Source organism: Pelobates fuscus, chromosome 1, assembly GCF_036172605.1.
Source record: "Pelobates fuscus isolate aPelFus1 chromosome 1, aPelFus1.pri, whole genome shotgun sequence".
In the NCBI taxonomy this organism is placed as follows: Eukaryota; Metazoa; Chordata; class Amphibia; order Anura; family Pelobatidae; genus Pelobates; species Pelobates fuscus.
Window position 1 is genome coordinate 486,766,762 of NC_086317.1, and position 20,776 is coordinate 486,787,537.

Consider the following 20,776-nt stretch of genomic DNA (forward strand, 5'->3'; position numbering starts at 1 on the left):
GAAGAAACAGCCATGTTTCCTGCGCTATTAAAGAAACACGTTTTGAGATATAGTTTAGTACAATCATTATTTTATTTATGTATTTTGTAATAGATCCAGTGTTTAATGTAACAATCCAGCACAACAACAACTTCATCGGAATGATGTTGTTATGGTGCGTGTACTTCCCTTGTTAATGAACAGTTTAACCCTGAAAGTACCTGTTAGCTCTTGGCACACCGTGTTCCTTTAATATTTAATAATATTATTATTAGCATGTATACAACGCCCGACATTGAGTTCTGGGATTAGCAATTATAGAATGGGGATACTTGCCAAGTAATCAAGTACAAACTAATATTGACCATAGGTGAAGATGGTCCTGTTCACATGAGCTAACAATTGATGAGTAAGGGGTGAAATGAAAGGACAAACACCAGGAAGAACAGCGTGTTAGAGGGGAGGAGAGGGGAGTAGACATGATTAAACGTGTGAAAATGGCATATGGGAGAATAAGAGAGAGTGAGTTTGGCTATGGAGGAGAGGGAACTCAGGACGGCTTTTGGAAATGAAAGAAGAGTCACCCAAGGGGATGGTAATTTTTCCTAAAAAGGCGTGTTTTCTGTGACTTCCCAAGAGCATGGTGTAGGCGATTGTTAATAAAAAGGAATTATGGTGAGGAGAGGAATAGTTGAAGGATTTATAAATTAGAGATAATAATAAATTAGAGATAATAATGCGAGAAGGTCCTGGGCGCAGTCTTACCTTAAGGGATTAAACCATTGACAAAATCTTCCATCCTCTCAATTACCAACGCTACAATCAGGAGTCCTCCGACCTGGTGGAGCTTTTTCAGTCACTATTCTGAATGGGGAGCTAGTGATAGGCTCACGCTCTCAGCCTACCAGAGAGGTCCACTCCGAAGACTCTGGATTGAAATCTAGGAGCTTCATTAAGTTATGATATGATAATCTTAATAAAAAGAGGGTGGAGCGCTTAGTGATATTTTGATGTAATAGTTGCTTACTCCTTTATATCAAGTATGAAGGCTCTGGTACACTTGAATACATAAAATGGGGATAAAACACAGAAAAATATACTAGTGCAGATGGTACTGATATACAGATGGAGGAACTCACAATTTACAGAGCCTGAAAGATAAGGCTCTATATAAGCGCTGTGGTGGCACCCCACCTTCTTCCCACGAAATCCTCTCTCAGGATAAGACACAAGAACAGGAGAGGACTTATGGTCCTCTCGAACTGTATACCATCTGCACTAGTATATTTGTTCTGTGTTTTATCCCCCTTTTATGTATTCAAGTATACCAGAGCAGTGGCGTACACACAACCCATGGGGCCCCGGTGCAAAACTCATCGCAAGTGTACCAGAGCCTTCATCCTTCATATAAAGGGATAGGCAACTATTACATCAAAATATCACAAAGCGCTCCACCCTCTTTTTATTAAGATTATATCTTGATAATTGTTTGTCTGGTTTTAATAAAGGTGAGGGGAAAAGGGATTCCCTCACGGGTGTATTAGAGCAGCTATACTTTTTCACACACTCACTCCTTGAATGTATTTTGATGCCTATTGTATCCCTTTAAAGGTAAGATGGTGCCCAGGACCTTCTCACACCAGCCAAGCCAACAACATGGACAGATTATCCAAATGACTCCTGTGTAAATTGTGAGCAAATATAGGAGTAAATTAAATAAATCTTTTAAGGAGTCTGATGTAAATGCAGAGTAAGGTCGTTACTACTAGATGTAAATCGTGTGAAAACATCTCATGCAATTCAAAAAACAAATTGCTCTCATTTTACGAGAGTCTTTAAATATGGCTGCCAGTAATTTATTTAATATTTAGCTATAAATTGACAAACACTTCGACTCCTAGACTAGAACTAGCACCATGCTGATGGTTTAGCGATAAATAAAACATCTGTCTGTGCTTATTTGCATGCTGAGCTAAGAATTCTGGGAGAAGTGTGCAAAAACATACTTTCTCAGCATTAATGTGTCCAAGGTGCTCAATAGTATTTTTTATTTTATGTTTTTTTTATATATGTTTCGCACATTTTGTTTTTAATTTCGTAAAATCTGCAATGTCTCACATTTCTTTGCCACAAATAACTAACTACCTGTTAAACAAACACTATAGTATTAAGAATACAGCTTTGTATTGCTAACAGTTAACAGTGTCCATCTGCCCCCCACACAGCACTGAAAGAGTTTAATAACCCTCACCTTATGTCTCCGCCTTCTCCGACGAGGGGGAACATAATGTGCATGCGCGGTGAGTGTGGCGTGCACATTACACCTTGAATCAATGCTTTGTTATGGGGATTTTAAGGACGCTGGACATTTTCATAAAAAGCGGAGTTGAACTCCATGAAGTAGCAGGCTCTGGAAGACAGTCAATAGAGGTAGTCTGAACTTGAAAGCATTGAAGTTTCTCTTAAGCTGCAATGTTTTCAGCTGCAAGGTTAAGTGGATAGGGACAGTATACCCAGATCACTTCAATTTGATGACGTGGTTTGGGTGCCTATAGTGTATGATGACGTGGTTTGGGTGCCTATAGTGTATGATGACGTGGTTTGGGTGCCTATAGTGTATGATGACGTGGTTTGGGTGCCTATAGTGTATGATGACGTGGTTTGGGTGCCTATAGTGTATGATGACGAGGTTTGGGTGCCTATAGTGTATGATGACGTGGTTTGGGTGCCTATAGTGTATGATGACGTGGTTTGGGTGCCTATAGTGTATGATGACGTGGTTTGGGTGCCTATAGTGTATGATGACGTGGTTTGGGTGCCTATAGTGTATGATGACGTGGTTTGGGTGCCTATAGTGTATGATGACGTGGTTTGGGTGCCTATAGTGTATGATGACGTGGTTTGGGTGCCTATAGTGTATGATGACGAGGTTTGGGTGCCTATAGTGTATGATGACGTGGTTTGGGTGCCTATAGTGTATGATGACGTGGTTTGGGTGCCTATAGTGTATGATGACGTGGTTTGGGTGCCTATATTGTATGATGACGTGGTTTGGGTGCCTATAGTGTATGATGACGTGGTTTGGGTGCCTATAGTGTATGATGACGTGGTTTGGGTGCCTATAGTGTATGATGACGTGGTTTGGGTGCCTATAGTGTATGATGACGTGGTTTGGGTGCCTATAGTGTATGATGACGTGGTTTGGGTGCCTATAGTGTATGATGACGAGGTTTGGGTGCCTATAGTGTATGATGACGTGGTTTGGGTGCCTATAGTGTATGATGACGTGGTTTGGGTGCCTATAGTGTATGATGACGTGGTTTGGGTGCCTATAGTGTATGATGACGTGGTTTGGGTGCCTATAGTGTATGATGACGTGGTTTGGGTGCCTATAGTGTAACTGTAATAACCATGTACACACTAACTGCTGCAGAGCAGGACAGAATAGCTTTTTTCACTTGGCAAAATTAGACAGTTTAAACCAAACCTTTAATCTGGTTGATTCCGCTATGCAAACTACAACCACATTTTCTGAATGTTAAATAAATTTCTCGTCATCCAAGTAAGTTTTATTATCCCCGTAACTCTAACCCTCCTAAACCTAACTCATCATAATGCTACCCCCAAACCCACAGAATCCCCACTCTTGCCTTACTCAAAGTGTTTTCCCTGCTGATATTTGGTTGCAGTTTAGTTGAGCTACTTTCAAACCGATCTCGCTGCAGCCATTTAAAAATAGCTGGGACCCACACAGGTCAACATTTTGTTCAATTCAGTTCACAGTGGGGAAAGAAGACTCAAAGGAAATTAACCAGCCGAATTGAAGAGAATTGAGCCGAGCCCCACTCTTTTACATTTGATTTCTTTGATAATATCAGGCAGTGAGGCAGCTGATTAATCCCTTAATCATCCCTTAATCATGTCGGAAGATCTCTTACCAAACTGGATACTCTTTCGAGGTCCATTACCCCAGTGAGCGAGATGCACCGAGCGACCTATCCTGATACACAGGTTGCAGGAAGCAGGGCAAGTGACGAGCCAGCAGGTGTAATAAAATCCATGCTTTGTAGTCTTCACCGAGATAGTCACATTTGTGGCCAGAGCAGCAAGATACTTCCCTTTACGAGTGAGATAAAAATGTACTCGATTGCACAGCGACAGCATTCGGCTCACAGCTTCCTGCCAGGCAGGAAAGGAGTGGAAAGCCCAACGCAGAGAACGCTGTCACTCTGTGTGTGTGGTGACCCAAGAAAGCTCCCCCTCTGTCCATCAGCCCAACAAAGTTAGAACACACCGAGCGGGGCTCGATTCATAGTTAAAACAAAAAGTTATTTAGAGAAACAGTAACACCAGTACTTTTCTGCCAATTTTCTTTCTGGTGTGAAGGATCATTTATTATTATCAATTAGCATTTATCAGTTTTTCTTTATTTACATTGGTTTATTTTGCGGTATCAAAAAGGTTTTTGTGTCACTTCTATCTTGGCACAGAATCAAATATTCGCACAGCATTATTGGATACAGTCTGTGTGTGTAGTGGATACAGTCTGTGTGTGTGTAGTGAATGCAATGTGTGTGTGTGTAGTGGATGCAGTGTGTGTGTGTGTAGTGGATACAGTCTGTGTTTGTAGTGGATACAGTCTGTGTGTGTGTAGTGAATGCAATGTGTGTGTGTGTGTAGTGGATGCAGTGTGTGTGTGTGTGTGTGTGTGTGTGTGTGTGTGTGTGTGTGTGTGTAGGGGATGCAGTGTGTGTGTGTGTAGTGGATGCAGAGTGTGTGTGTGTGTAGTGGATGCAGAGTGTGTGTGTGTGTGTGTGTAGTGGATGCAATGTGTGTGTGTAGTGGATGCAATGTGTGTGTGTGTGTAGTATTTGCAGAGTGCATGCCTGTAGTGCATGCAGTATCAGTGTTGTGCATGTAGTGTGTGTAGTGGATGCAATGTGTGTGTGTGTGTAGTGGATGCAGTGTGTGTGTGTGTAGTATTTGCAGAGTGCGTGCCTGTAGTGGATGCAGTATCAGTGTTGTGCATGTAGTGTGTGTAGTGGATGCAATGTGTGTGTGTAGTGGATGCAGTGTGTGTGTGTAGTATTTGCAGAGTGCGTGCGTGTAATGGATACAGTATCAGTGTTGTGCATGTGGTCTGTAGTGGATGCAATGTGTGCATGTGTAGTGGATGCTGTGTGTGTAGTATTTGCAGAGTATGTCTGTAGTGGATGCAGTATCAGTTTTGTGCATGTAGTGTGTCTAGTGGATGCAGTGTCTTTGTGTAGTATTTGCAGAGTGTGTGTCTAGTGGAAGCAGTGTGTGTGTGTAGTGGGTGCAGTGTGTGTAGTTTGTGTAGTGGATGCAATGAGTGTGTGTAGTATTTGCAGAGCGTGTGTAGTAAATGCAGTATCAGTGTTGTGAATGTAGTGGATGCAATGTGTGTGTATGTAGTGTGTGCAGTGGATGCAATGTGTGTATGTAGTATTTGCAGAGTGTGTTTTTAGTGGATGCAGTATCAATGTTGTGCATGTAGTGTGTGTAGTGGATGCAATGTGTGTGTAGTGGATGCAGTATCAGTGTTGTTTATGTAGTGGGGTTGGATAGGGGCTGTGAGCAGTTTTGTTTTTTTAGAATTATTAGTCTTATTAGCCCCACCTGGGCTCTCATCTGTGACCACTACACCCAGAATGTGGACTGTGGACTACACACAGACTAGATTAGCTGGTGGCACAGCATGTGTGTCCAATGTCACGTAATGCATGCCAGAGTGTTGCCACGGGAACATGCGGCAAAGCTCATGTGGCTGAAGATTCAGGAGAGGAAGATTAGACTTCTGGGCCCCCTCTTCATAGGACAAGGTACAGGGCCGCCCCTTTCTATGTGTCGCCTGGAGCCATGGACCCATCTGGACCAAAGGATGGGCCGGCACTGGTTATGAGACATATTTGGGAAGGTTAAAAAAAACGGAACTTTCAGAATATGCAAAGAAGAAAGATGACACTTATCTCTACGTTTAAACCCTTTTAATAAACCGGAACAGATTTGAATCGCATTGATAGATCCTAAGTCACCCTGTGAGTTCAGCTTATAAAAAAGAATATTCTGGGGCAACTGTTTCTGTCTGACAACTCTTCAGGGATTCCATTAGAAGCCTCTTATTCACACTGATAATAGAATCATCCACAGCCACCATTCCCTTCTCTAAATCTCTAAAATGATTTTCCTCATACCCCCCACCCCCTCCTTTTTCACTCCCCAAACTTTCTTCCATTGCATTGTCTTGTCCCTCTATCAGCACCCTCCCCCATTACCGCTCCTGTAAATAGTTTTGTTTTACCTGTAGGTTTCCTAAGCAAGTAAGGCTGTCAATGTTTTTCTAACCCCTTGATCTCCTCCTACGGCCCTGGGAGCAGGGAATCACCTTGTATCGAGCACGATCACTGCTAAAAATGTCCACTCGGCTCCCTGCATCCACTTCTTTTAGTGTCTGTGTCACAGTATAGCAGAGTGACCTCCAGTATTGCTCATTGTGCTATTTGTATTATTCTCACTTCCATTACTCCAGAATACACTGACATTATTATAAGAGGGACACTCAATTATTTTTGTTACATTTAAATTAAAAATAATAAGGCCTTGGCTTGGTACGCATTTGTCATTTCAGTTTGTAGATTACAAGCCTGCATGATTTAAAACGGCACTTTCATAGACGCATCTGTTTTTTTAACTCTCTTCCCGGCTCCACTACAATTGATTTGATCCCCAATCAGCCCCAAATGCCCTTAGGCCCCCCATTTCACCCATTTTACCTGTTAATTTCTTGCCCAGATTTAGGCCCTAGACGCTAATGTTGCCAGATGAAGACCCTGTGCCCACTAGCTAGCACTGTGAAATTCTCACACACGTCCAGTTGAAGACTTGACCATTTGCTATTGTCCAAAATTTAGACATGAATTTGCCTTCCTAAATATAGTAAAATCTCACTTGTAAGTCTGCAGCTTCTGGCTCTGCCCCTGTCTGCCCCTGACCGGCCTTCTGTCTGCTGACATCATCAGAAGTGGTGATCTGAGCCAATCACAGTGCTTCCCCATAGGATTGACTGAGACTGACAAAGAGGCAGATCAGGGGCAGAGCCAGCATGATTCAAACCCAGCCCTGGCCAATCAGCATCTCCTCATTGAGATGAATTGAATCAATGTATCTCTATGAGGAAAGTTCTGTGTCTGCATGCAGAGGGAGGAGACACTGAATGTTTGGATGCATTTTAGGCAGCCATGACCCAGGAAGGATCTCTAACAGCCATCTGAGGAGTGGCCACTGAAGTTATCACTAGGCTGTAATGTAAACACTGCATTTTCTCTGAAAAGACAGTGTTTACAGCAAAAAGCCTGAAGGGAATGATTCTACTCACCAGAACAAATTCAATAAGCTGCAGTTGCTCTGGTGACTATAGTGTCCCTTTAAGCTCCTCCTTGTGTTAAAGAATGTCAAGCGTAGGAAAAACACATAATACAAAGTAGTCCCTACTTTATCTTATGTTTTAACGAAAACTAAAGGAGAACAGATTCTGAGAGAGGAAAAGAAGAGGAAGTGATTGGGAAAAGGTAAGTTCGGCCTGACGGTACCGCTTTGAATGGTTGCTCTCAGGCAGGGCAGGGTTTCTTACATAAATAGCATTTCCAACAAAAATACTATGAAAATTCCCAAATATGCAAAAATAAAGCGTTTTTTGATAATCGCATCATCGTCTGAACATGTGAGGATATATTTACAACACGCTGACCTGTCTAAAACAAAAAGATTACTCTACAAAAACTAGTTCTCTAAAAATTAACATGTACTTCTCCTAAAACAAAGAGTAACTAAAATGAAAGGAATCGGGTACGCTTTCTTTAGATTCCATGACCCAAATATCTGTATTATTAATGTTATCATTTATATACTGCCAACACAGGAGAAGAAGACCCTGCTCCAAGAAGCTTACCATCTATGTATGAGAATTCCTGGTAATGAGAGGGCAAGTAAGTGGTGATCTGCCCACATCCAACATGGAGTCGGTGTCCTCACCTGGCCAGTGGGTCTTTGGGAGTGCGTGAGTGTGAGCTCAGGATTCTAGAGAGGTTATTAAATCGGACAAGCCTAGCTGTCTGGCACGGAAATGGTTAAAGTGGGATATATGTTATATATAGGGATGGCAAGCGAGGTGCTTTACAATACGCATAATATTTGCAGTCACACAATGGAGGTTCGATAATATATATAGTATGATTAAATGATGTGAAGGTATCTGATGTCCCCTGGAGGCCTTCGTGCAAAGCAGCAAAAAAAAAAAAGGAGTCTCTACAAAACAGATTGGCAAAGTATAAACTGACAGCGAAAGAGGGGCCATTTCTGGGAAAGTGTTCTTTGCTGCCCTCTGTTGGCAGACTGCGTTATTTGTTAATGCAAAAAAAGATTATCTGATCCGATCTATTATTATGTACCTTCATATCTCTGGTCCTTACTTCGAACTTTCCCACAAATTGCCCACACTCAAAATGGCGTCCGGAGGACTTCCACCTATGCCACTTTGACGAAACCTGAAATGACGAAGTATACACAGCGGAATCGATTTCCATCATCAGAGAAGGTATTTAAACCCGAGGACCCCAAGCAGCAAGCATTCACTTTTGAAAAACCTTCGTCGAAACACGTCAATTGAGGAAGAATTTTGGACTTTTTAAACAGGACTGGTTTTATAGTTTTCTATTCACTTTTTACTAATTTGTAATGAAGTATATATATTTTTAAACATATCCAGTCATCTCTTTTGTCCTCCTTCCTATTTATCATCGCTTTGCTGCTATACCTGGGTCCATTATATCCCAAGGTGGGGATTGTTCCACCTGAAACTCTTCAAACTAGAGCAGGTCCTTGCTCTAGTATATGTAAGTAGGATTATCCACTTTACTATATCACTTTACATTTACATACTATACCATATGGTGCATTCTATTTCTGTTTTACATATAACGAACATCTACACCTATAAGTCCATCAACGGTCCTGAACTCCAAGAAATCCATAGACGGGGATTATTCCGTCCAGGCTTTTAACACCGAGCTGATATAGCTCTTTAAAAGTGTGAGTGTGAATACAACACCTCTATTTTGTCTAGTTATATTGTTCATACATACTGTACCATTATTGTATTTCTGTTCCTTTTTTTAAGCTACTTCGTTGGCCAGTATTTCACTAAACGTATTTATATTTTCTGATTATTAGCGCTGTTCACCTTTCTATTTTATCTGTTATTTGTTAATGGCCTATCCTGTTGTCTCCATCCAAGTCAACGGCGCTACTATCACCTCTACCTCGCAGGTTCGCTGCCTAGGGGATCTTTTCGATTCTGACCTCTCTTTTACTCCCCATGTCCAATCGATAGTCAAATCCGGTCGCTTCCAACTCAAGAACATAGCGCGCATCCGCCCATATCTAACGCCGGACGCGGCTAAGTTCATGCTGTTGTTCTCTCTCGCCTCGACTACTGCAATCCCCTTCTGACCGGTCTTACATGTTCCCAGCTTGCACCGCTGCAATCTATAATGAACGCAGCTGCGAGGCTTATTTTCCTGTCCAGTCGCACCTCCCACGCCTCCACGCTCTGTCAGTCCCTGCATTGGCTTCCAGTTAGATATAGGGCACAATTCAAAATTCTGGCGCTTGCTTACAAATCCCTACATAATGCTGCTCCAACATACCTATCCTCCCTCATACACAAGTATGTCCCATCGAGACCCCTGCGCTCATCCCAAGACCTACGCCTATCCTTTGCCCGGATCCCCACCTCTGACACTCGCCTTCAAGATTTATCTAGGGCTGCACCTATTCTGTGGAACTCCCTTCCCTCCTCAATCAGACGTTCACCCAGCCTCCATTCCTTCAAAAAATCTTTGAAAACTCACTTCTTCATTAAAGCGTATCAATTAAACTGTCAGCAGGCTTCTCATCCCCCACCCCATGACTGCTTTCCTGCAACTGTCAAAAATGACCTACCAAGCACTCAATAAACCCTTCTCTAACAAACTATTTAATCCCCCTACTTTAACCCTTTGTGTCACTATACCCCACTCCCTCTAGCATGTAAGCTCATTGAGCAGGGCCCTCAACCCCCTCTGTTCCTGTACGTCCAGTGGTCTGATCTCAATTATGTGTCTGTTAGTCCACCCATTGTACAGCGCTACGGAATTTGTTGGCGCTATATAAATAATAAAATAATAATCCATGCAATGTATGGCAAAGCTGGGCTTCACGATCACGATCTCAGATTATAGGAGTCAATAGCTATCTTCAGGTTTCATCTTTATCAAGGTTTTCAGAATGTCCTATTATACATTGTCGTGTCTTCTGATAACACCTGGGTCAGACCTTGTTTGTACATCTAATGTTTGTACACCGAGAACCTACAAACATTGTAGGAAAAGCCTGGATGGACATTTTCAGGGCTGCCCAGGCGGCGGCGCACACATCTGGGGCGGATCATTAGCTCCACTAAATTGTAAGTGGTAACTGGTGAATTAGATAACAGTAATAACAATGATACTATACTAGATTCCGTTTTTCCTCCTGTCTTCCATATTTGTTCTACCGCCACACGGATTTGAGGACACGCAGAAGATGTATTTGAAATGCGTTATGTGTATTGAAAGTAACCATTATTTATTTTAAGGCGGTCAATGTGAAGCTTCCTTCGTTTGCCGCCATGTCTTTCCACCCTCAGCCAGACACTCACTTGCACTAACCCTTTATTCTCTATGGTATGTCTTGCCATACGGAGAGAACAGAGTGACGTTAGCGCTCAGCGCCTTGTTCTCTCTCCGTGAGGCAGATTATTCAAATCTGGGCAAAAATGTGTAATATCAGATAACACATATTTCAAAAATACTATTTACAGCCTGCAAAAAGAAAACCTAGCAGTGCAAGGGTTAATTATGTGGTAGCAGGCAGGCACTTGCAAGCTAGCTACCTCATTTAAAACTGAAAAATAAAAGTAATTAAAAAAAACCCTATGGGGGTCAATATGTGGTTAGTGTAGGGCCGTAGCGCTCTCCCAGGTTATTAGTCAAACCATTTGTTAACAGTTTCACAACTTACCTGAGATCTACCAATGGCAGCCTCTACAAGGGCTGTAAACGGAGATCAGCCATGTCGTGCTTTGTACCACCCCTGGCACCATCACCACTACAGCAGGCTGTAGTGGATACGGAGCTTAGCGTGTTCTTTTAAGGAGAGAGTCTTTCAGTGTGCCTTAAAATAGGTCACTCAGCACAAAAAGAGACACATAACATGCATGTCACACATGGGCTTCATATGTACTGCTGACCCATCAAGGACAATGAACTGTACCCCATCAATGACATTACAAGACAAGTGGAACCCCAACATTGGCTTTATGTGCAGCTAAATGGCCTAGCTGACTGTCCTGCATTATCAGTGACTTATCCCTTGTTAAGTGTTATCCGTTACCTCTGGGTCATTCACACTCCAAAGGGTGATAAGCGAACAGGTACACATAGGATAGCGAAGGACTATGCAGACATAGAAGCTCTTCAGACAGTGATTTGTTTACTATATAATTACATTTCTAAATCTTTTTGTTTTACAATTTGAACATCTTTTCCATTATGTTGTCCCATATTCACCCCGATTCTATGTCACTGGCACTGACACTGTGCATTGCTACATAAACATTAAATCTTAAGAGACAACTTACCCCTTTGGCGGTAATGGTAGGATGGTTCTTGGAGGTACCAAAGGAGCTCTCGGAGGTAGAGGAGGATGAGTGTTGCTGGCACTTTTATTCTCTATCTTATGACGTTTAGCCGGCAAGGGTGGGATAACCAAATCTGAGGTCTTATTTTCAAGGTTTTGCCCATCTACTGGGCTAGCTCCAGATGGTGGAGAGGCCTGGATTTGGCTAATTATTGGATAGGTAGCTTCAAGACTGGAAGTTTCTTCTAAAGTCACAGATTCAGACAGACCGATTGGAGACAATAGTCGATTTAAAGAAAATTTTATAGGAGGCTCACATCCCGTCCTTGGAGGAATAGGCGGTGGGGAGCAGGCAGGGACAGTCTGTACACTGGGTGTAATAATTGCCAAAGAAGGTGAAGACAACTCTTGATCACTGGGAGCAGGTTTCCTAAATATGTTACGCTTCATTGCTACGGGCTTATCCATTGTACTCTCCGGAGAGAGGTCTTGTGAAACAGTCTTTTGGAGAAATGCCAGGATGCGTCTGCGATGCCCTGGTAGGTGAACACCAATCGTAATTAGGGCTTCATCACTCAATATCCTTAGGTCAGACACTACATGGAAACCATTATTTTCAAAGACGTCTGTGTACTGCTCAAGTTTAAGGCTTTGGAGCCACTCGGACACAGGGATAAAAAGTCCATCAGACATGTTGACCAACCCTGTAGTTGTTCACTTCATCCCAGTAACTCTTTTGACTCTGCAAAAAAAAATAAGCAAGTAGTGGGTTAGAAATTGTCAATAAAAATAACATCATATTGAATATATTTTAAAGTTTCTTCTTGATTGATCTATTCCAATGTACATGAAAACGGCTATCCCTACACACCAACACTGTGAGGTTGTAAGGAGCTTAATAAGATGTCATTAAAGATGGTACAGGACATGACAGCCACTACAGAAGGTTTCCGCTGCTACAACCATTAAACGTTCTAAAATGGGGATTATCACTGGGTTTTCTGCTTCACAATGAGACGCGTTGAATTGGACGAGACGACAACCTGCAGGAAGACATCACAGGAGGATGAGTAGCCAGCGGCACAGAGCGAGTCTTGGTGCTGGTAAAAAGGTGACTTAAAGGACATTTGTTGTAATTTCCTCTAACAAATAAACCTTATTTTATAGGAAATATATATAAACTCAATCTTAATCAGTCAAATCAGACACGCATCTTTAATGATTCTGAATGAAATGCTGGTTTGTACTGATTTTTCAAGTGGGGCCATTGTTTTGCAAAGCAGATAACTAGGGTAGCTACAGGGCGTTTTGTGAAGGGGCTGGGAGGATTGGAACTGAAAACTCACCCATGTCTAGCTATCTGTTCCAAAAAGTAAAAAGGGAATTTCATGCAACTTAAACCAACATACAACATAGAAAGAAATCACACCAAATAAAGCAGTTACAAGGCAAATATTATAGAGAGTGAGTGAGAGAGAGAGAGAGAGTGAGTGTGTGTCAGTCAATTAATCATGCGTATTATTAGATCATATCTTCCACAAATTATATCCCTTGCTCTGCTACCCCTAGAACATACAGAAAGGGTAGGGGAAACCGCGCCCAAAACATATGTACAGAAATTTTATTTTAGCTTATTTTGTGTTTTTATACTGATCTATTCTGTACCCCATCCAAATATAAACAATCTTACTAATTATATAGTCATAAAATATACATCCTGTCATTTTCTACAACCCAGTTATTGCATTCAGCAATATAATTATATGTCTCATTCTCATATACTCCTTTATATTTTTCCCCCATATATTGCTCTTTGTAAACATGGCCGCAAGGACATTTCTGAGATTCACTTCCACAAGGCTTGGGAATCCTTGAACCCGTTATGGCAGACCATAACCATGTACTCTGGCGCATGCACGAGAGTAGAACCCTGAGGACTATGGAGGACCCCGTGAGATTCTCCATAGACAGAGCCTATTAATTGACTAAAAGGTAGCTCTGCCATTTGCCAAGGTTAAGAAAAATAAGTCAAATATTCTCTATTTTGTCTTACTGTATCTTTAATATCTTTTGACTGCGTTAATTTCATTAAAATGTGAGAATTCCTTAAAAAGTTTATCTTTATGAAATTCTGTTTTGGATCAGGGGTGACTGAGCCCCTTTAAATAATTTGCTGTCATTTTGGTGAAATCATTTTTTGTCAGCCGCCACATTTGTTGAATTAGTGAGTTTATTGTAAAATTACAGCTCATATATGGGCATGAACAATGTATCATTCTATGTCTGAGGGTTCACTGTGTGACGGCTTGCCAGTAACATGCTCCATTTCTAAAAAATGCGGATACAAAAATACAGATCAATTTCTGCCTAGTTTGTCCAATTAAAGGACCACTATAGGCACCCAGACCACTTCAGCTTAATGAAGTGGTCAGGGTGCCTGGTCCAGCTAGGATTAACCCTTTCTGCTGTAAACATAGCAGTTTCACAGAAACTGCTATGCTTACTTTAGGGTTAATCCAGTCTCTAGTAGCTGTCTCATTGACAGCCGCTAGAGGCGCTTCCGCGATTCTCACTGTGATTTTCACATTGAGAAGACGCCATTGTCCATAGGAAAGCATGGAGAATGCTTTCCTATGGACTGGCTGAATGCGCGCGCGGCTCTTGCAGCGCATGCACATTCAGTCGATGACGGGGAAAGGAGGAGGAGAGTCTCCAGCACCGAGGGAGCCCGGCGCTAGAGAAAGGTAAGTGTTTAACCCCTTCCTCTCCATCCAGCCGGCGGGAGTGTGACCCTGAGGGTGGGGGCACCCTCAGGGCACCATAGTGCCAGGAAAACTAGTATGTTTTCCTGGCACTATAGTGGTCCTTTAAATCAATATCTTCCAGCAGGAACCTGGCCTCTTCTCCCTGATCGCTTATTTTGTTATATAATGAAAGCTGTGTCACCATATAAGTTATATTCGCAAAAGGTCATATTCGCCCTTAATGTGACCGCGTCATCTAGGCATCACCTTTTTCATTCTTTTTGGAGTAGCACAGATAATGTGGACCAATCAGAACATATGTAAGCCTATATAATTATTGTTTTGGCCCTTATTCAGTGCCCTATCTTGGTTTCTGTCTTGATACACTTTTAGTGCTTATGGTAAGTCTCTCTTCCTATTCGGATATTGACCTCAACTTGTATTTAACTTTAAGTATTCCGTATTTCTATATCTGGCTTTGTCTTTATCTTTATTAACATGAAGTAAGGTCCGCTATTATGTCTATATTATGACCTCTATTTGTGGGATTCCCATTCTCTGTAAGTTGGGATAAAACCCCCGTGAAACTAATGAAAATGGAAATTCAGTTATCTCATTAGTCTCAAAGTTTTCATCTCCAGACCCCATGTAAAACCTTAATCCAACACTCCAAATATCAGTCGTTTCCAGAATAAAAGTGTCAGGATTTAGCAATTCACAGGATACAAGGAGTGAGAGAGCCGTCGAAGTCGGCTAGCCTGGAGAGTGCATCTTATAGTAGCATCACTGACTTAGGACCGGGAAGAATAAAATAGAAGATTAATGCTTGATGGAGAAAACACAGAAATTTCAGTTAAAAAAAAAAAAAAACAACATGTTACAGAAAACTAGAGTTTAAAAGTAATTGTCATACAAAGCAGGAACCTACTGTTGAGAACAGCAAAAAACATGTTGACTATGGAAGACCAACACGGTGGAAAAAACAAAGATTGAACGTAAGCATTGAGTGGTCAAACGGAACCACTGAGAGAGTCCTATCAACCAAGAGGATTTACCACCATATACAAACCACTGGCGAAATAGCTGGGTTATAGAATGACTAGAATGACCAACATGTTCTGAAACAAAATCTTATGGGCAGATAATGGTGGAAAGAAGAAGGTGTGATAATGTTACTCAGTGAAACACTGCATTAGATTATGAATGTATGGTTTCCATTGGAACAAACTCATGTATCTGTACCGGTGATGTAACTTCAGAGAGCAGCCCCACGATGGACTATGAAATCTGTAGAAATGGGTTATTAGATACAATTAAATTCCTGACATTGGAAGGCTACTAACCTTGCAGACACTAATTGTACCTCACTGACACAGCTTCCACGGAGAGTAATAAAGTCACAGAGTGGATTGTTCTTAATTGGCAAAGTCTAAGTCACGACTTGAGCCCTATTAAGTAGGGATTTCTCTTGGTGAAGACCGATCTCATAGGAAACATTCCAAAACAGATAGGAGCTGAAGGAGGCTGTAGGAATCAACACTAAACCTTGCCGCTCTGCATAAACTTTCATCTTTACTTTATAGTAAATCGGACAGCTCTCTGAACTTCGCAATGAACTCTGCCGCTACTGGTAGACAGGCCCTTATAGAGAAAGCTGGATTAATGCACAAATAACAGCCACTTTCATTCACCATGTATCAAGCTATTAGCTTTCAGTGCCGGGATTAAGGAGCTGTTCTGCTGCCACCTACTGTCAGTTTAGGGAATAGCAATCAGAGAACTTACATGTCACATCATGAATGTATTGCCCCTAATTTAACTGGTATTTCAACATCCCTCCACCCCAACTCAGGAGGACAGGTCCAGCAAACTGGTGATGGAATAAAAGTGTATACCTAGGAAATATACAGAGTCTTCAACAAATGCTCTCCTGAGACAAAACCATATTGTGACTTCTCTGACACGGAGTACGAAGGTTTTCTGATAATATCTCCCTTTCTTTATATAGATTGGGATTATTTGTGTACATATTAAATGTCCTCTCCCGAGTGCCGCTGTACTTCATTAAACTATTTAAAAAAAATTGAACCCAGAGGTTCACTCCCCAGCGCATCCACGGCACTCTGTCCTATAGCGGTGATAGGCCATCCACGGCACTCTGTCCTATAGCGGTGATAGGACATCCACGGCACTCTGTCCTATAGTTCTACTTGGACAGCGGTGATAGGACATCCACGGCACTCTGTCCTATAGTTCTACTTGGACAGCGATGATAGGACATCCACGGCACTCTGTCCTATAGTTCTACTTGGACAGCGATGATAAGACATCCACGGCACTCTGTCCTATAGTTCTATGTGGACAGTGGTGATAGGGCATCCACGGCACTCTGTCCTATATTTCTACTTGGACAGCGATGATAGGACATCCACGGCACTCTGTCCTATAGTTCTACTTGGACAGCGGTGATAGGACATCCACGGCACTCTGTCCTATAGTTCTACTTGGACAGCGGTGATAGGGCATCCACGGCACTCTGTCCTATATTTCTACGTGGACAGCGGTGATAGGGCATCCACGGCACTCTGTCCTATATTTATACTTGGACAGCGGTGATAGGACATCCACGGCACTCTGTCCTATAGTTCTACTTGGACAGCGGTGATAGGCCATCCACGGCACTCTGTCCTATAGTTCTACTTGGACAGCGATGATAGGACATCCACGGCACTCTGTCCTATAGTTCTACTTGGACAGCGATGATAAGACATCCACGGCACTCTGTCCTATAGTTCTACTTGGACAGCGGTGATAGGGCATCCACGGCACTCTGTCCTATAGTTCTACTTGGACAGCGGTGATAGGCCATCCACGGCACTCTGTCCTATAGTTCTAATTGGACAGCGGTGATAGGCCATCCACGGCACTCTGTCCTATATTTCTACTTGGACAGCGATGATAGGACATCCACGGCACTCTGTCCTATAGTTCTACGTGGACAGCGGTGATAGGGCATCCACGGCACTCGGTCCTATATTTCTACTTGGACAGCGGTGATAGGACATCCACGGCACTCTGTCCTATAGTTTTACTTGGACAGCGGTGATAGGGCATCCACGGCACTCTGTCCTATAGTTCTACTTGGACAGCGGTGATAGGGCATCCACGGCACTCTGTCCTATAGTTCTACTTGGACAGCGGTGATAGGGCATCCACGGCACTCTGTCCTATAGTTCTACTTGGACAGCGGTGATAGGGCATCCACGGCACTCTGTCCTATAGTTCAACTTGGACAGCGGTGATAGGACATCCACGGCACTCTGTCCTATAGTTCTACTTGGACAGCGGTGATAGGACATCCACGGCACTCTGTCCTATAGTTCTACTGTGATGGCGGTGATAGGGCATCCACAGCACTCTGTCCTATAGTTTTACTTGGATAGCGGTGATAGGGCATCCACGGCACTCTGTCCTATAGTTCTACTTGGACAGCGGTGATAGGGCATCCACGGCACTCTGTCCTATAGTTCTACTTGGACAGCGGTGATAGGACATCCACGGCACTCTGTCCTATAGTTTTACTTGGACAGCGGTGATAGGGCATCCACGGCACTCTGTCCTATAGTTCTACGTGGACAGCGGTGATAGGGCATCCACGGCACTCTGTCCTATAGTTCTACGTGGACAGCGGTGATAGGGCATCCACGGCACTCGATCCTATATTTCTACTTGGACAGCAGTGATAGGACATCCACGGCACTCTGTCCTATAGTTTTACTTGGACAGCGGTGATAGGGCATCCACGGCACTCTGTCCTATAGTTCTACTTGGACAGCGGTGATAGGGCATCCACGGCACTCTGTCCTATAGTTCTACTTGGACAGCGGTGATAGGGCATCCACGGCACTCTGTCCTATAGTTCAACTTGGACAGCGGTGATAGGACATCCACGGCACTCTGTCCTATAGTTCTACTTGGACAGCGGTGATAGGACATCCACGGCACTCTGTCCTATAGTTCTACTTGGACAGCGGTGATAGGACATCCACGGCACTCTGTCCTATAGTTCTACTGTGATGGCGGTGATAGGGCATCCACAGCACTCTGTCCTATAGTTTTACTTGGACAGCGGTGATAGGGCATCCACGGCACTCTGTCCTATAGTTCTACTTGGACAGCGGTGATAGGGCATCCACGGCACTCTGTCCTATAGTTCTACTTGGACAGCGGTGATAGGACATCCACGGCACTCTGTCCTATAGTTCTACTTGGACAGCGGTGATAGGGCATCCACAGCACTCTGTCCTATAGTTTTACTTGGACAGCGGTGATAGGGCATCCACGGCACTCTGTCCTATAGTTCTACTTGGACAGCGGTGATAGGGCATCCACGGCACTCTGTCCTATAGTTCTACTTGGACAGCGGTGATAGGACATCCACGGCACTCTGTCCTATAGTTCTACTTGGACAGCGGTGATAGGCCATCCACGGCACTCTGTCCTATAGTTCTACTTGGACAGCGGTGATAGGACATCCACGGCACTCTGTCCTATAGTTCTACTTGGACAGCGGTGATAGGACATCCACGGCACTCTGTCCTATAGTTCTACTTGGACAGCGGTGATAGGGCATCCACGGCACTCTGTCCTATAGTTCTACTTGGACAGCGGTGATAGGACATCCACGGCACTCTGTCCTATAGTTCTACTTGGACAGCGGTCATAGGACATCCACGGCACTCTGTCCTATAGTTCTACTTGGACAGCGGTCATAGGACATCCACGGCACTCTGTCCTATAGTTCTTCTTGGACAGCGGTGATAGGACATCCACGGCACTCTGTCCTATAGTTCTACTTGGACTGCGGTGATAGGGCATCCACGGCACTCTGCCCTATAGTTCTACTGTGATGGCGGTGATTTTTAAATGGTTTTGTGACTGCAACTTTTAGATCAGTTTTGATGTGGTGGCTTTAACCGGGAGATTTCTTTCCCCCCCTTTTTTTTTCTCTATAGCACACGATAAGTGAGGTTTAATCCTTCCACCAACTGAACCAACTGATGTGCCTGCCTGGGGTGCCTTGTTCACCCCACATACCTAATCCCAGCTGGGGCGAGGCCGCGTCTGAATACCAGTACTGACATGACAGGCAGTTATTTAATGCTCGGCAGATAAATGTTTCTTTGTCAGCAGCCATGGTGAATTTACTCTAAAATTACAACTTATTATACTAGTATGGCTTATTGTACTATTACCACATATTGCATATCTGAGCTCTCGGTTTCATTACAGCTTATTATATTAATACAACTTACTGTATTGTTACAATGTATTGCATTATAACAGCTCGTTTTATTATTGCAGCTTATTGTATTATTAGACCTTAATGTCTCATTACAGAATATTGTATCATTACAGCTTATTGAATCATTGCAGCTTATTGTATTTTTACAACTTATTGTATCATTACAGCTTATTGTATCATTACAGATTATTGCAGGGCTTGACAAATTTGCTTGGAATCTAAGAGAAGCTAAAAAAGTTAGGAGCCAGTTTTTCAATGTTACAAATACAATGCTTAAAGGCACACTATAGTCACCAGAACCACTCTAGCTTAACGTATTGGTTCTGGTGTGCATAGCTTGTGCAGGTTTTTTCAGATAAAAGGCATTGTTTATATAGCTGCCTAGTAGAACCTCTAGTGAAGGACGCTCAGCGGCTACTAGTGGTGCTTCCTGGGTTAGTTCTGCAGTGTTTAGCGTCTCCACGTTCTGCATGGAGGCACTGAACGTTCCCCATAGAGATGCACTGTGTGACAGACCACGCACTCAGCCAGTAATTGTACCTGGGTTCCAGCCCTCCACCACACCACAAAAGAGATACAATCACTGTTCTTTTCCAACCTAGCTGTGCCAGCCCTGCAGCACCCTTACTAGTGGCCCTCGGGAGCATCGTACAGCTTCAAGAAGGCTCTAGAGCAGGCATAGGCAACCTTTGGCACTCCAGATGTTTTGGACTACACCTCCCATGATGCTTTGCCAGCATTATGGGTGTAAGAGAATTATGGGGAATGTAGTCCACAACATCTGGAGTGCCGAAGGTTGCCTATCCCTGCTCTAGAGGCACAGCACGCTTAACCAGGAGCAACTTCCAATCGCTCTGGAACTATGTCTCGGATCGGACCACAGTCCGCTAAAACTCTGAGCGTTCTTGGTCCCAACACCACCTGCTTTTTGGAGGGGAAGTAGAGGAGAGAGTGAGGCATGCATTGATACCCTGGACTTGGAGAAGCTACAATGCAATTTCTAACCAATGCA

General features: G+C 43.2%; 1 protein-coding gene across 6 annotated transcripts in view; it reads right to left on the reverse strand.

Moving 5' to 3' along the window:
• The window catches only part of ARAP1 (ArfGAP with RhoGAP domain, ankyrin repeat and PH domain 1), a 304,736-nt gene that overhangs the window by 211,781 nt on the left and 72,179 nt on the right, over positions 1 to 20,776 (reverse strand). For 5 of the 6 annotated variants that reach the window (XM_063432703.1, XM_063432716.1, XM_063432693.1 and 2 more), the window contains exon 2: positions 11,717 to 12,457. The exons of the other annotated variant lie outside the window; for it this stretch is intronic. In XM_063432703.1, coding sequence (XP_063288773.1) covers positions 11,717 to 12,408 — 692 coding nt within the window. In that variant the 5' untranslated portion in view covers positions 12,409 to 12,457. The remainder of the gene's footprint in view (positions 1 to 11,716; positions 12,458 to 20,776) is intronic. 6 annotated transcript variants of the gene reach the window in all.